The sequence below is a fragment of the Cavia porcellus genome, unplaced genomic scaffold (genome assembly GCF_034190915.1).
Source record: "Cavia porcellus strain 051 isolate PalLab524CR breed Dunkin Hartley unplaced genomic scaffold, mCavPor4.1 scaffold_28, whole genome shotgun sequence".
NCBI classification, from domain to species: Eukaryota; Metazoa; Chordata; class Mammalia; order Rodentia; family Caviidae; genus Cavia; species Cavia porcellus.
Window position 1 is genome coordinate 52,668,226 of NW_026947511.1, and position 14,830 is coordinate 52,683,055.

A 14,830-nucleotide genomic window follows, 5' to 3' on the forward strand; every position below is an offset into this window, starting at 1 on the left:
TACTGACAATAAAGCTATGACAGTGTCTCTGCCCCCCCCATATATTGCCATCTTAAATAATCGTGGGTGTCCACTCTAGGGATACTAAGGGTGGGTGTGTTATTCCACTGTGTCTGGGGTGTCTGCATACTGTGAGCTCATGTCCATCTGGACGTCACTGAACACAGGTTGTACAGTGGTGTGTATGATCACAACCGTATGCACCTAGGTATTTACTCACCATCCTCCAAAGAAGGATGTCTCAACAGAAAGGCTTGGAGTGGGAAAGTTAGAGGAGCCAAGAAGAGAAAAGAGCACATAACAAAAGAGAAGAGAAGAGGAGGCGGGAGAGGACAAAGGACAAAAAGATGCAGGTGAGGGAAGAGGACACAAAGGAAAATCAGAAGACAAATCAGGAAAGGGGAGGGAGTTCCAGAGATCTGCAGTAACACAAATTTTTTAAACGCAGTGTTGAAGCCCAACGTGTAGTACATTCGGGATGCTGAGGCAGGAGGATCACTTTGAGTTTGAGGCCATAGTGAATTCAAGGTTCAAGGCCAGCCTCAACTATATAGTAAGACCTGGTCTCCAAAATCAAAAAGAAAAAAGAAAGGCAAAAAAAAAAAAAAAAAAAAAAAAAAAAAAGGCAGGGTTGGGTCACAGCGAGGCTCATTCTGGTCATTCCCTCGATGTTTAACCTGGCTATTTCAGATCTCCAGTCTCAGTGAATTAACACAGCACGAGCAGATAATCCTGGGGAACATTTCAAAGAAAGAGGGAAAGAGACAAAGGGCAATAAAAACACACAGAGGGAAAACCGAGAGAAAGAACCAGAAAGACAGGCGTAGGGAGACTGGAAGCTGAGACAGCCCTTCCTGACTCCCGGTGGGACTGTGGGCGCGACTCCCATCCCTTCCGCACGTTGGGCCCACGACGGGAAGGTGGGAAGGAGAGCGCCACGGCGGGAGGGACGGCCACACAAAGCCGCACTCACAGCTGCCAAGCCGCACACACCGGGATCGGATGTCAGGTGTGCCAGGCACACGGCTGACTCACACCTGGGCGATGCGGGCCACTTGGCGAGAGCGAGCCGGGCTCCCTTCCCGCCGCGCACCACCGGCTGAGGGTGGGGGTGAGACTCACGCCCTGGGGCGCACAGGGGGCTCCTTCTAGGCACCCAGCCCCCAGAGCGCCCCCTGGCGGCCCCGTGGACCCGGACCCAGGTGCCTCCCGGCCCCACCCTTTCCCCCCGATCCCCACTAGGGAAGTGGGAGAACCAGATGGGCGTTGCGCAAGGGCTGATGTTTACCTCCCGCGGGAACCACCTCCCCCTATAAAGCCCGCTGCGGTGCGGAGCCTGTCGGGGAGTGGCTCCGGGCAGGAGAGGCGATCGCAGGCAAAGGAGCGCGGGACTTGGATGCGGGAGTCCGAGCGCGGGCCGCGGTGTCAGGCAGCAGCAGGGGCGCTGCGCGCTCGCAGGCGGCCTCGGGGGTCGCGCAGGGCCTGGCTCCTCGAACCCAGCTTTCCATGGAGGCGGCCGAGCTGGGCCCGGGGCTGGTGGAGCGTCTGGAGCAGCTGGCGACGTGTCCGCTCTGCGGGGGCCCCTTCGAGGATCCGGTGCTCCTGGCGTGCGAACACAGCTTCTGCCGCGCGTGCCTGGCCCGCCGCTGGGGAGCCCCGCCGCGCCCTGGCGCCCCGGCGCTCCCCACCGCCTGCCCGCGCTGCGGCCTGCCGTGCCCCCGCCGCAGCCTGAGGTCCAATGTGCGGCTGGCCGTGGAGGTGCGGATCAGCCGCGGGCTGCGGGAGAAGCTGGCCGAGCCGGGCGTCCGCGTGGCGCGGCGTCGTGGGGGCCGCATCCCCACCATGGGCTACCTGGACCCCCACGGAGAGGTGAGGGCGCGCAGCGCGGCGCAGCCGGGTCTGGGAGGAAGAGGCCTGGGGCGCGCCGAGAGGGGAAGAGAGGGCGCGGGCCGCGGCGCGGGCCAGAGTGGGCGGGACCCGAGAAGCGCGGCGCCTAGGGGCTGCATGGGCGAGGCAGGAGAGCGCTGCGGGCCGTGGGGCCGCGCTGCTCTCCCGTCCCCGCTCGCCCGCGCCCCACCCCGCGCCGCCTGACCCCTGCTACTGCGCCGCCAAGCGGCTCCACCCGCCTGCGCGACCGCGGGCGTCGGACGCTGGCTTCCCCGGCAGTCCAGCCCGTGTTGGGTCTTGCGGCCGCGCGTTTAAGCCTTCGCAGACCTAGTTAGTCGAGGTGTAATTGGCATAGTTAGGAGAACTGAGTTTCCTCTCCTCGCTCCCCTCTTGGCCTGCGACCCCCGAGCTTGCTGGACAGCAATGAGGGGACCGCGTCCAGCGCCCTCTTCTGGCTCCTGCGCGATCCGTTGCGCCTCCTAGAATCTGTCCCTGGCCAGCCCAGACGCGAAGTAAAGGGCCCAACAAACGTCGCTGGACTTTTACTGCGAGAGGGGAAATTTTATTGAAAGGCTCCGAGATTCCAACTCTTAGCCTAAGGGCTCTGGGCGGGCGTTGGTCCGGGTGCTCAGGGCAGCGTTTGTCTAGGGTACACTAGGGTACACTAGGGTACACTAGGGTACACTAGGGTACACTAGGGAAGGTGGAGAAGGACGGGGCTACGGGGAGAGGCGAAGGTGGGCCGGGAAGGAAGAGGGGACAGTGAGTTCTCCAGGGGCAAAGTATAGACATGGGCGATGCGGATGCTGGGGAGGAACATCGAGAACCCTTGGGGAATGGAGAGGGGGAGAAGTAGTGAGGGGGTCAGGCGAGGGGAGGGGAGAGAAAGATGGAAAAGACCGCGGTGTGTGTGTGTGCGCGTGCGTGTGTGTGCGTGCGTGTGTGTGTGTATGTGTGTGTGTGCGCGCGCGTGCTTGTGAAGTGAGATCGCGGAGAGTCGAGCGCTGAGGTGGGAGGAGGAGTAAAACCCAGGCTGACATCCCCTTCTACCTTTCCTAGGGTATGAGGGAGACATGGAGATGGTGAGTCCCGCTTTTACTGTTTCTCCCTTGCTACCTTCCCAACCGGGCCCAAGTCTTTGTTCGCACTTTCAGGCATTGGCCTCTCTGATTCCTGCTCTGGAGAACCCAGTGGGTTAGAAGTTGGGGGGTGGGGCAGAATCACTTCAAAAGGCAGACGCTGTCTAGTGACTCCCTGACTCTCCCCCCACCTGTCCAGGTTTGATGTGCCCACACCCAAGCCATCCAGCTCAGAGGAAGATCTCCCTGAAGATTACCCAGTGGTCAAAAACATGCTTCACAGACTGACAGGTATAAGGGAAGAGGATGAGGACTTGGGGAACATCTGGAGTAGGTGTACTTTTTTAGCTCTGGAAAATATGCACCCTGGTGGGGCGTAATGATGCACACCTGTAATTCCAGTACTCTGGGAGGCTGAGGTAGGAGGATTGCAACTTTATGCCCAGCCTGGGCAACTTAGTGACTTAGACCCTGTCAAAAAATAAAGACAAATATTAAAAAAGGCCTACAGTGTACCTCAGTGCAAAGGCCCTGGTCTCAATCCCTGGTGTCGGCTAAATAAATCAATCTAAAATTTTATAAATGTACATCCTTTTGAGTTCTGTTTCCTCGAAGTGCTTACCATAGTGCCATAACCTAGACAGGTTAGCAGGCATATAGTGCCTCACATTTCTAGAGGTAAAACTTTGAAATCAAGGGATCTGTAGTGTTGGTGTCTAGGCAGCTGAGGGCTTTAGCAAGTCCACTGTTTAAACAAAATGAACTATCTTCATTCTGTGTGCTCAAATTTCCCCCCCCCCCTTTTAGGGCAGTGGTCATACTGGAATACAGCCCACCCTCACTTGAAGGTGGTCAGTGTAGGGCAGGTGTGATGAGGCACACCTGTAATCCTAGCACTCAGGAGGCTGAAGCAGGAGGATCACCAAGAGTTTCAGGCCAGCCTGGGCTACATAGTGAGTTTAAGGCTAGCCTGAACTGCATCACTGGAAACCCTGTCTCAAAACGAAACAGTTTACTTCTATAAAGACTGTTTCCAAATAAGTTCAATTCTGAGACCTTAGGGGACTTCATGATATCTGCTGGGGGGCGCTGTTCCATCTAGAGCCGTTCTAGCCCAGCCCAGTTTCCCCGTATTCCAGCCACCTGCCCTCTTCCACCTTGGAGCATGCAGCGTCTCTCCCTACCCTTTGCTTCCACCTCGGTGTCCCTCCCTCCAGGAGGCTGTTGGGACGCCCTTTGCCACCTCCTTCCTCCCTCACCCACTCCCAGGGCTGGTCTTTGTCACCTTTCAGAGTGTCCAGAGCGTAACGAGTTAAGACTCCTGGCCAAAATCCACATTGCCGAAACTCGGAACTCGGCTGGGGACCCCGTGCATGGATGCTCCCTCTCTCTGGCCCTGTCTCTCCTCTGCCTCCCCCCGCCCAGCCTGCCAGCCCCCACGTGTGCGGTGGGAGGTGGGCTGGTTTTGAGGGATGCTCTGGATTCCTCCCTTTGCCCTTTTCCGCTGTCACTCTGGTGGCAGGTGTCAGTCTTTAGAGCCACGTCCCTATCCTGCCCACCCGGCTGGGGCCCTACCCCAGATGCTGCATATTGAGGACTTAGTCCTGCCTCTTCCTGGCGCACGCAGCGCAGCCTGTCTTCCTCCTCCTCCTCTTCTGATCTCGAGCTGCGCCCCGCCTGGGCCTGCAAGGCCCTCCCCAGTCCAGTTAGGGCCCCGAGTTTCGGTTCGGAGCTCCGGCGGTGTCTCCAACGTCCCTCACCTACTTCACGGTCTTCTCCCTGCTTCCCCAGCTGACCTGACGCTGGACCCAGGCACCGCGCATCGCCGTCTGCTCGTCTCCGCTGACCGCCGCGGCGTCTGTCTGGCCCCACCCGGGACACCTGCACCCCCGGATGGTCCCGCGCGCTTTGATCAGCTCCCGGCGGTGCTGGGCGCTCAGGGCTTCGGTGCCGGGCGCCACTGCTGGGAAGTGGAGACAGCAGAGGAGGAGGCTGCCTGCAGCAGGAACTCCACGGCCGAGGACAAGGACTCGGACTCGAACGGCCGCTATGTTGTGGGCGCAGCCGGGGACTCTGTGCCGCGCAAGGGCCGCATCCCGCTGTGCCCAGACAAGGCTGTCTGGGCGCTGGAGAGCCGCGGGGGCCGCCTCTGGGCACTCACGGCCCCGGAGCCCACCCTGCTGCAGGGCGGCGCCGGGCCTGTGCCACGCCGCATCCGCGTAGATCTGGATTGCGAGCGCGGCCGCGTGGCCTTCTATGATGGCCGCTCACTGGACCTGCTCTTCGCCTTCCAGGCGCCCGGGCCCCTGGGACAGTGCGTCTTCCCGCTGCTCTGCACCTGCGACCCCTGCACCCCACTGCGCCTCGTGCCAGGAGAGGGCTAAGCCCCAGCCCTACTCCTTCCCACTAGGCGGACCCCAGGCTGTTTCCTCTGGGGGAAGCAAACAGGCTCTTTCTGGGGCTGAATCCATACGCCCTGGCAGGGTGTTAAGTATGCCCCTAACGCTACCAACAAAGGGCCCTCAGCTGGCCTCTGGGTGCAGTCTTCCAGGTCCAACGCCATGCCCGAACTTCCCTCCGGGACTTTCCACCCCGCAGCTACACTGACACTTCCTGTGCTATTACAGAGCTGACTTAGGGCTCGTGCTGTGGACTGAGGTCCTGCCACTTGTAGCTTCACAGGCTTCCTAGTCCTGACCACTGGCCACCTTTGCTCAAGAGAAGCAAGAGCTCGATTCTGGCCTACAAGTTACAGACCCACGAAGCTTAAAATCTTTTAGGGGCGGGAGAGTGCAAGCTGGTTCTGGTCCACCTTCCTTTTGTGGCTGCTCCTCTGCTGAAGATGCTCCTAGGACTTCCCCCTGGAAGCAACCTCTCGTGCTGCTTCCTGCTCAAGCTGGCAGTGACCCACGCATCGCAAACGTGTCCCCTTGTACATAGTCTCCCATCTTTCCCCATATGTATAAATGGGCCTGTATTTAACACATTTTGTGAGGTTGGGTTATTTATTTTGTGTATCTGTGGCAATAAACGAGACCTCAGTGGTGTCATGGATTTGACTGATCTCTGCAAAAAGCCTAGAAAATAACCAGATCCCAGTAAGGGGCCGGAAGAGAGATGACAGACCTCTGGCGGGTAGACCATACAGACCGAGGAAGTGCCTGGAGGAGGCACACCCCCACCTTCTTGTTCACTCCCATTTCTTCTTTTTCTGCCCCCACTGTGGACTTTTATGTTTCTGAAGCTGAAAGCTCAACGACTGGAAACATTCTTGGTTCTAAGTGACCATTCTCAAGCCAGCTTTGTCAGAAATATGTATCAAATTAGTGTAAGGAGAAAGGACAGCTATTTCTTGTTCCACTTTTCATTAGTGGTAAACGGTGACAAAGACCTCTCTCTCCTGGTTCCTTCTACACCTAAGGGGGTGGGAAGTAGAAGGAGATGGGCAGGGCCATGCTCTTCCTGAAGACCTCGTATCTCACAGGCAAGGACTGAGAATCAAGATTATATAAATGCATACATGGATGAGCTCTAAGCCAGGATTAACAAGCATAGCTGAGATGAGATTGTCTGGAATCTGACTAGGACCCTGGCAGTGAAAGCTGAGACTGTTGAATTTAAGTGTTTGGGACTCGTATTGAGCGTGCAGGGGACCAAGATACATAACTGGATCCCAGGACAGGCAATTTGGCAGTGAGAACGATGGGAAGAGACTGGGACCAAGATGCCTAGATCCCCGGCAGGGTGAGAACTGGGAGACGTGAGGGCTGGGGAACCCAGGGGTCTGGGTTCTGGAGTAGCAGCAAGTCAGAATTCCAGGCATGGATCTCTGTCCATTCTCCTCTTCCTCTTTCATCTGTCAGGCAGAGGAGAGGGAAAAGAAGGACTGGAGAAGGGGTCAAGCCACAGGTTCAGTCCCCAGGTAGCCACATGGATACATTCAGGGCCAGACAGACACAGGAATGGTGGGGAAGAGACGAATTTAGTGCTGCATTGGCCCCGGCGGGGGCTGGGTGGGATCAGGAGGCTGGGGAGGCGTGGTGGGGGTCGGTCCTGGGGTTGCCTGACGCCGTCCTTTGCGGTGGCCCCGCACACAGTGTGTGTGACCACAGCCTTCCTCTTCCTCCTCCTCACTCTCGGTGGAACTCTCACCAAAGGCCCGAGGTTTCTCATAAATACAGCAGCCTAGATTAGGACAGAGAAGCCCAGTTAAAAATAAAGAGTAAGTGTTCATTCTGTTCCATTCCTCTGGGATCTCTGAAAATCCCCATTTGCACTGCTGTGGCCTGTTACTTCACAGGACTCAGCTTCTCTGGTCACACACAGCACTCAGGCACCTACCTCCCCCAACCCCACACCCACTCCCATCCCTTTAGGGAGCCAAGAATCTGAAGTCCCACTTCTCCCACCCTGGACTTCTTGCCCTCAGGCCTTGGTATATTATAGTTCTGGAAGGCTCCGCCTCTTTCTCTTAACTTTAACCACTCGTCCCTGAGAACCACTAAGAAGAGTGACAGAACTGTGAGTTAGGGGATGTGTGAGGTGACCGGGGGTTCACAATGACTCACACTTTGACGAGCGACGCCCCATGTGCTCATTGTCCACAGTGTCACTCGTCCACTCCACCTTCTTCTCTGGCTTCCGCTTCCGAAGTTTGATGGTGAGACTCCGGTTCTCCTAGAAGGGTAAGAGCTATGGGCATATCGACCCAGCTCCTCCTGCCAGCCTTTCCCATCACTCCCGGGGGACTGCCTCTCTTCTCTTGCTTGGCTCAATCAGTACTACAGATAAAAGTACCAGAGCACAGTACTGGAGATAAAATAGCACAGTCTTCGATTTCAGGGAATCCCAGAGAAATATTTTTTCCTGGTTTTGGTAATCGCTAGTGTACAGAGAAGACAACTCTTAACCTAGGGAAGGCCCAGAAAATAAATATAATCCTTACTGTTTCTCCATCTTCCCACAGTATCTTTGGTGGTATTAACGCATGAAAAATATTTTCCTCAGCCTCCACAAAATAATCATTGATCTCCCTTTCTTTTACTGGACTCCCTACTTTTCTTCCCATTAAAGAAAGACCTGCATTCCTACCTCTCTCATCCTGAAGCCTAGCTGTCCTTTCCTTCTCCGCCTATTACTAGCATCCCAGCATCTTGGCATGTCTGGTAGCAGTTATCACTGAACTACTAAATCGTTTTTAGACCACGACTACTAAACCTCATGCAACTGTCTCCCTTTAAAAATAAAAAGAATGTTTTGCAATAAAAAGAAAAATACATATGGTCCCTCCCTGATTTGTCAAAATACCATCGTCATGTTTCGTCTTTTTTCATTCTGTTCACTTCCTGTTAACTCTCATTCACTGAATAATGCTAAGTCCGCTTCCGATCAAAGCCCCCTACAGCTGGCCGCCAACCATGCTTTCTTACGTAGCCTTTCATTTCCTTTCAGCACCTTTCTCGTTCCTTATTCTCCAATTTTGTTCCTCTGACCACCACGCCAAGCAGCAACAGCTACATCCTAACTCCCTATCACAAGTCCCTTTCCAGCCTCCCGCAACTCCAAATATTCCCCACGCTTTGCGATTCCCCCAGCCTTAGATATTCAACCTCTAAGCGCCCAATTCCTAAGCCCAGCCCTTCCAGCAACTTCCCAAAGCCCTGTGCCCTCTTCTGGCATCTCTCAGACCCCCGGACAGCACCGCCCCCCCACGCCTTTCTCACGGGTTCGGTTGTCACGGTAACCGTTGTCTCAGTGACGGTCTCACTCAGCCCGGCCCCTGCTTCGGCCATGGCTGAGGCTTAGGAAAGGGAAGAAAGGAGGAAGGGGGTGAGACACTCTTCCCTTTTTCTGTGTCTCTTGAGTTCTAAAAGAATCAGTATCCGATTCAGAGTAGTGGACAGGCTCCTCCGCCTTTTTTTCACCCCCTCCTCCAGGGCCTTTGCCTCCCCACCCCAGGGGATAACCTGTCCAACCCCACTTCCGGCTCTCCACTTCCGGGTGTGACGCATTCTGCAGTCCCCAGTTCCCTTCCCCAGCACCCTTTGCGTCAGAGGGCAGGCGACGCAACGTTATCCGCCGTAAGACGTCAACGCGCAGGCGACGCATGGAGCGGAAGGAGCGGCCCTGCAGGGTCCCTAAATGCTACGGAGTTAAGCGCAGAGTCCGCACGGTGGGATGGATTAGAAACCTGGGGAGGTGTGTTGAGGGTAGGGTGGGGCGGGGCCCACAGTAAGACGGCTCAGGTGGAGCCCCAGCCAGCTCGGCCCTTAAAGCTGGTGAGAGGTGGTGGGTGACCCAGGGGCTACTGGTGACATTGTGTTCCCACTTGCCATTTCCTTATCGTTCCATCACTTCTCTTTAATGTGAAGCGGCACTTCGGACAGTTGAAAACATACTTAAGAATCAGGCAAGCTAGCGTCTGGTCCGTGCCTGTTGGTATTACAGCAGGGCAGCAGTGCACCTTCAGCTTGGGGTTTCCCGGTCACTGCGCTAGGCCTTTAGGATGGAAGTGCAGAAGACACTTAGGCCCTCACCTGCGCAGCAGTCTGAGGCAGGAGCATCCTGAAGTCTGAGGCCTGTCTAGAAAACTCATCGAGGGCCGGGGATATAGCTTAGCAGCACGACCATCTGCCTGGCTAGCGCAATGTCCAGAGTATAATTTCCGGTACAAAAAAACTCCACGTCTCAACATGCTCGGTGATGAGTTCTTGCCTAGACTGTGTTAGGCCCTAGGTTCATTTCCCAGTTCCACGAAACAAACAGAAGTAAATTGATTCGTGTCATTAAATTGTCATATACTGCCAAAGTATTCTCTGAGATGTAGGAGTACATCAGTGAAGCTCTACATGTATCAAGTACCACACAGCTACAAAATAACCACTGTCATTTCTCATGTGTTCACCACTCAAGCCAAGAATGCAGGAATACTGATTCCCAGTATTGAATATCTTGTATTATGGCTGGACTATGCATGTAGACCTTTTAAGGTTTTTGGCTCACACAAAAATGTCAAATCTTGTATGGTATAGCCCACTTAATAGCACATTTGAAAATTAATGTTATGTGCACAGATACCTGCACAAGCAGAGATGAAATTTGGTTCTCTGTGGAGTGGGATGCCTTGTGATTTTTCTCCTTCCTATGTAAAAATCTATTAAAGTGACTAGATATTTTAGCAATAAAAGTTTCCAAAATGTCTACTTATAAGTACTTATCTTTTCTTGTTCAAATTTATATATCAAATAAATCTTGTTAAATTTCATGTTGAGTCTCTCAATAGCCAAACTTCTAGTGTTCATTTCTGTACACTGAGGAACCAAACAGATGGAGACAGGAAGTTAATTATAGATTAGCCTCATTCTTGTCATGTTTTGTTTTGTTTTACAGAGAGTCACATTGTATAACTCATGCTGGCCTTGAATCCCCCATGATCCTCCCGACCACAGGGATTCAAGGTGTGCCACCACCACACTCAGCTTTAAAATTCCTTATACAGCTCTGTAAATGTGTTCACATTCTTCTTGGAATAAGACGTTATAAATAACATTACAGGTACGATTTTATAGAAAAACGTAACTTTAATGACCCCAACTGGGGTTGGAGGACCCTGGAATAAGGGTAGTTGCCACATTATGATCTGCTTCTCCTCTGACAGCAAAACTGCTGCAACCAGACAGCATGGTAACAAGGCATCTAAGATCCACTATGCTTCCTCATCCAGAGAAGAGCAGAGACAGAGTCATTCAGAAAAAAAAAAAAAAAAAAAAAAAATCAAGAGTCTTCCTTTTCCTGAAACCTAGACAAAAAGAAACAACTTGTTATACTCAACCCAAAGGAAGAGTTTCTAGCACTATAAGGCAGAAAAATTAAGAATTTATTTCTTAATAGACACTGCTGAGTACTAGCTCCTCTAAATAATTCATCTCTAATTTTAAAACAGCTAAGCATGCTGGGGTTAATAATGTATCTGATTATTTTTGAAGTACGCAAAGATTTCTTAGGACACAAAGAGCAACAGCTATTTTTTTGTTTGTTTTGAGACAGGGTCTCATTGTTTACTCTAGGCCAGGCTTACAACTTGCAGTGATCCTTCTGCCTCAGCCACTTGAGTGCTGGGATTACACATATGCAGCATTATGCCTGGCTAGCCATGAAATTTTTTAACAGGTATAAGCTGGCACCAAGCATGGTGGCACATGTCTATAACCCTAACACCAGGAGGCTGAGGAAGGCAGACTGTGGCCAGCCTGGACTATTATAGCCATACCTTGACTTAAAAAAACAAAAAGTATAAACTACACCTTATAAAAATACTTCGGGTTTGGGTTTAGCTTTTGGTAAGTAGTATCTTTAGCATGCCCAGAGCCCTGGGTTCAATTCCTAGCACAACAGCCTCCCCCAACCAAATAAACTTCTGTTCACAAGAAATTTAAGGAAAACAGGCAAATCTGAAGAAAATATTTATTCTGTGTGTTTGCTTGTGTGAGTTTCTGGGGTTGTTTGTTTTATTTTTTTAGACAGGGTCTCCCTATGTATCCTAAGCTGGCCTTGAACTTTCAGAGATCTTCCTGCCTCAGCCTCCAGAGTACTGGGATTAAAGGCATACGCCACCACACCCAGCAGAAATATATTCTTGAAAAGTAATTTCAGTATAAATATTTTTAATTTATTGATAGAATGGCAAGAAAGAAAAGGTAGCCTTCATGCTGGTTAAAAATGATGTAAACCCAGACAGGTAAGTTAAAAATGAACCATCCACTGGGGATTTAGCTCAGTGGCATAAGCGCCTGCCTGGCAAGTACTAGGTTGCCAGTTCGATCTCCGGCACAAAAAAAAAAAACAAAAAAAACAAAACAAAACAAAAAAAACACCATCTACTTCCACAGTGCACTTTAATGCTTTTTTTTTTTTTTTTGTCTTTTTTGTTTTGTATTGGTACCAGGGATCGAACTCACGACTGCCTGCTTGCAAGGCAGGGGCTTATGCCGCTGAGCTAAATCCCCAGCCCCACTTTAATGCTATTTTGACAGCCACAGGCGACATGAAGCAAAGACAGTCACTGCAACGGCTGACAGATGATCTGCTGGGACCATTCACCCAGAGCCTACTCTTCTGTGTAAAACTGAACAAAAAAACCCAACTCTAAGGGGCTTGGGATTTAGCTCAGTGGCATAAGTGCCTACCTTGCGAGCAGGTAGTTGTGAGTTTGATCCCCGGTACTCATAAAAAGGAAAAAGACAAAAAAAAAAAAAAAAAAAAAAAACAACTCTATAGCAGGGAATTTGACTGTCCCAGGAGGAAGAGGGAGAGGATTCCCTGAGAATTCCCTTTTTAAAAAATTCTTTGAGACAGTCACACTAAGTAGTCCAGGTGGGCCTTGAACTCACTCTGTAGCCCAGGCTACAGGTGTGCACCACTATGCCTGGCTTCCTGAGAATTTCTAACTGTGCACTCGGGTTTGTCTGCTTAAAAAATAAATAAATAAAAAAGGAAAAGCCAAAATTTAAAGTGATTCCAGCCTATTAGTGCTTCAAGCTTAAAAAACAAAACACACAAAATCACAAAACAGATAAAAGCACCATCAGAATATCAGCAGAAATGCCAGACAGAACCATCAAACCCACAAAAACTAGATCAAAATTACGGATATAGAATGTAAATATGTTAATTACTTAATATACATTTAAAAATTAAAGGAATAATTCAAAATTCAGGATTTAGGGGCCACGGATATAGCTCAGTGGCACAGCGCCTACCTGGCAAGCACTACAGGTTGTGAGTTCAATCCCCATTACCAAAATAAATAAATAAATACAAATTAAGAATTTGAGAACTACTTAAAATGAGATTTAAAAAATGAAATGCTAGGGCTGGGGATTTAGCTCAGCAGCATAAGTGCCTGCCTTGCAAGCAGGCAGTCGTGAGTTTGATCCCTGGTACCAATAAAAAGGAAAAAGACAAAAATAAATAAATAAAAATAAAAAGTGAAATGCTAATAATAATTGACGTAAACTGTAACAATAAATGATCTAGAGAAATTCCCCAAAAAGCAGTAGGAAGAGAAATGAGACCGAAAATACGAAACACAAGTGACAGAATAGGAAGATTAGGGAAAAGGTCTAATAACAGCTTCAGAAGGTGAGAAGTGAGAACATGGGGGACAGGCAATATTAAATGAGATAATTTCCCAAGGTTAATGCAAAATCAGGGCCAGGGATTTAGCTCAGCAGAGTAAGTGCCTGCTTGGCAAGCTCCACTTCATGAGTTTGATCCCCAGTACCAACAAACAAACAAACAGCCCGGGATTTAGCTTAGCAGCATAAGCACCAGCCTGGAAAGCACTAGGTCATGAGTTCGATCCCCAGTACCAAAAAAGAAAAAAAAAAAAAATTATGACAAGGATTTAGCTCAGTGATGTAAGTTCCTGCTTAGCAAGCACGAGGTCATGATTTCGGTCCCCAGCACCAGGGGAAAAAAAGAAAGAACAACCAACCCCCTTCCAACAAGGTTTATGCAAAATAAATCAGTTCTCAGCTTCAGAAAGTCTAACATATCTCAAACAGATTAAATAAAGGAGAATGGCAGGTGTGCAGGTTAATGGCAGAGTGCATGGAGCAGATATGAGGTCCTGGGTTCAATCTCCAGTAGCAGTACCAAAAAGGAAGTGGGCCAGGTGTGGGGGCACACCTGTCAGTCCAGCACTCTGGAGGCTGAGGCCAGCCTGAGCTACACAGTGAGTTCAAGACCAGACTGAACAACAGAACAAAACCTTGCCTCCGAATAAACAAACAAGCCACAAATCTCCCTGTTAGGGATGAGAGAAAGACAAACAAGTGTTCAGTACAAAACACTCATCACTGGATTTCCATTAGCAAATGGACCATGAAGGGGAGCAGGTGGGGAAGGAACCCACTTGCAGTTGGTGCAAGTGTAGAAGACAGTCTGCCCCTCATCCGCAGAGCGCATCTGTCGAGTGTGGTAGGTCATTCCCTCGTGGCCGCATCGAGAGCAGCGCCTGTCGACCTAGGGAAAAACAGGTGGCTCACGGAGGTTCAGTTTTTACAGGAATCGGACTAAAACACCTGTCAGACATCCTCGACCTAAACGTCCCCTCCTTATAGGAATTGGTTACAAAACTCCAGATCTCTGCGGTTGCTTCCCAAGTCCTCCCCTCCCTCATAGAGCCGGATTTCACCAACTTACCACGGGTCCCTGGAACTCATGTCCTTCCTCCCCCCTCACGGGAAAGGCTGTTCCCAGTTTGTGGAACATGACTGAGGTCTTCACAACCTTTCCTTCCAAGTCTGCACAGGCAGTGAAAACGGTTACAGGTCGGCAGAGGAGCCGAAGGCCACGCTCTCCCGATCCGGCCAGGAGGCCCCGCACCCTCCCCTGGGTTTCTTCCCTAAACCAAGGCACCAGCGCCCGGTGCTGCTCCGCGTCTCCTTCCCCTCCAGCCAGCTCCGACCCCCAGGATCCCTCACCCCTCACGTTGACGGGGAAGCCGCAGCGAGTGCAGGCGAGCGTGTCCTGGGCGCCGGGCAGGGGCAGGACGGAGCCGCACTCCGGACAGAAATCCAGGTCCGACTGAAAGCTGGAGCCGGAGCTAGCGAGCTCCATGTCGGACCTACGGCAAGGCTGGAAGAGAACGAGACGTCTACAAACCAAAGACAGAGTTCAGAAGCCTGCCGCTCCCGCCCCGCGTCCCCGCATGCGCGCCTCCAGCCTCTGAGACCAAGTAGCCCAGGATTCCCAGCCAGCGCGGGGTGTAGCCGCAAACTAGTCTCTACGCCGCCAGCTAGAGCGCCTACTTTGCGCGGACCGCGGGGCAGCGAGCGCGCGGCGTGCTAGAGCGTCGACGG

General features: G+C 51.8%; 3 protein-coding genes across 7 annotated transcripts; 1 reads left to right on the top strand and 2 right to left on the bottom strand.

The window, feature by feature from the left end:
* Positions 1-1,324: 1,324 nt before the first annotated feature.
* Positions 1,325-6,016, top strand: Rnf39 (ring finger protein 39). The gene is made up of 4 exons (XM_063239471.1): positions 1,325-1,869; positions 2,947-2,969; positions 3,166-3,257; positions 4,758-6,016. Exons 1-4 carry the CDS (start codon positions 1,507-1,509, stop codon positions 5,348-5,350), a joined length of 1,071 nt encoding a protein of 356 aa, XP_063095541.1. The 5' UTR covers positions 1,325-1,506; the 3' UTR covers positions 5,351-6,016.
* Positions 6,017-6,929: 913 nt separating this feature from the next.
* Ppp1r11 (protein phosphatase 1 regulatory inhibitor subunit 11) lies at positions 6,930-8,992 on the bottom strand. Of its 4 annotated transcripts, none has more exons than XM_023563561.2 (3): positions 8,933-8,992; positions 7,535-7,643; positions 6,930-7,151 (listed from the first exon to the last, which is right to left on the bottom strand). In XM_023563561.2, exons 1-3 carry the CDS (start codon positions 8,975-8,977, stop codon positions 6,949-6,951), a joined length of 357 nt encoding a protein of 118 aa, XP_023419329.1. In that variant the 5' UTR covers positions 8,978-8,992; the 3' UTR covers positions 6,930-6,948. The 4 variants fall into 4 exon arrangements, with proteins under 4 accessions (XP_023419329.1, XP_003461192.1, XP_023419327.1 ...); XM_003461144.4 differs by lacking the exon at positions 8,933-8,992 and adding an exon at positions 8,690-8,926; XM_023563559.2 differs by lacking the exon at positions 8,933-8,992 and adding an exon at positions 7,912-8,652.
* Positions 8,993-10,526: 1,534 nt separating this feature from the next.
* Positions 10,527-14,771, bottom strand: Polr1h (RNA polymerase I subunit H). 2 transcript variants are annotated; one of them, XM_003461145.5, is made up of 4 exons: positions 14,453-14,771; positions 14,172-14,272; positions 13,882-13,991; positions 10,527-10,764 (listed from the first exon to the last, which is right to left on the bottom strand). In XM_003461145.5, exons 1-4 carry the CDS (start codon positions 14,586-14,588, stop codon positions 10,740-10,742), a joined length of 372 nt encoding a protein of 123 aa, XP_003461193.1. In that variant the 5' UTR covers positions 14,589-14,771; the 3' UTR covers positions 10,527-10,739. The 2 variants fall into 2 exon arrangements, with proteins under 2 accessions (XP_003461193.1, XP_004999443.1); XM_004999386.4 differs by lacking the exon at positions 10,527-10,764 and having other exon boundaries at positions 11,416-13,991.
* Positions 14,772-14,830: the final 59 nt, after the last annotated feature.

Bases quoted from the DNA above. Each gene is read 5' to 3' on its own strand.
- Rnf39 (XM_063239471.1), top strand. From the start codon at position 1,507: ATGGAGGCGGCCGAGCTGGGCCCGGGGCTGGTGGAGCGTCTGGAGCAG. The intron at 1,870-2,946 runs GTGAGGGCGCGC...TACCTTTCCTAG, and splicing joins ACCTGGACCCCCACGGAGAG to GGTATGAGGGAGACATGGAG. The intron at 2,970-3,165 runs GTGAGTCCCGCT...CCACCTGTCCAG, and splicing joins ATGAGGGAGACATGGAGATG to GTTTGATGTGCCCACACCCA.
- Ppp1r11 (XM_023563559.2), bottom strand. From the start codon at position 8,034: ATGGGAAGAAAAGTAGGGAGTCCAGTAAAAGAAAGGGAGATCAATGAT. The intron at 7,644-7,911 runs GTAAGGATTATA...TTACCCTTCTAG, and splicing joins TGTGGGAAGATGGAGAAACA to GAGAACCGGAGTCTCACCAT. The intron at 7,152-7,534 runs GTGAGTCATTGT...GTCCTAATCTAG, and splicing joins GGGGCGTCGCTCGTCAAAGT to GCTGCTGTATTTATGAGAAA.
- Polr1h (XM_004999386.4), bottom strand. From the start codon at position 14,588: ATGGAGCTCGCTAGCTCCGGCTCCAGCTTTCAGTCGGACCTGGATTTC. The intron at 14,273-14,452 runs GTGAGGGATCCT...CTGCCTGTGCAG, and splicing joins CTTCCCCGTCAACGTGAGGG to ACTTGGAAGGAAAGGTTGTG. The intron at 13,992-14,171 runs GTAAGTTGGTGA...GTTTTTCCCTAG, and splicing joins ATGAGTTCCAGGGACCCGTG to GTCGACAGGCGCTGCTCTCG.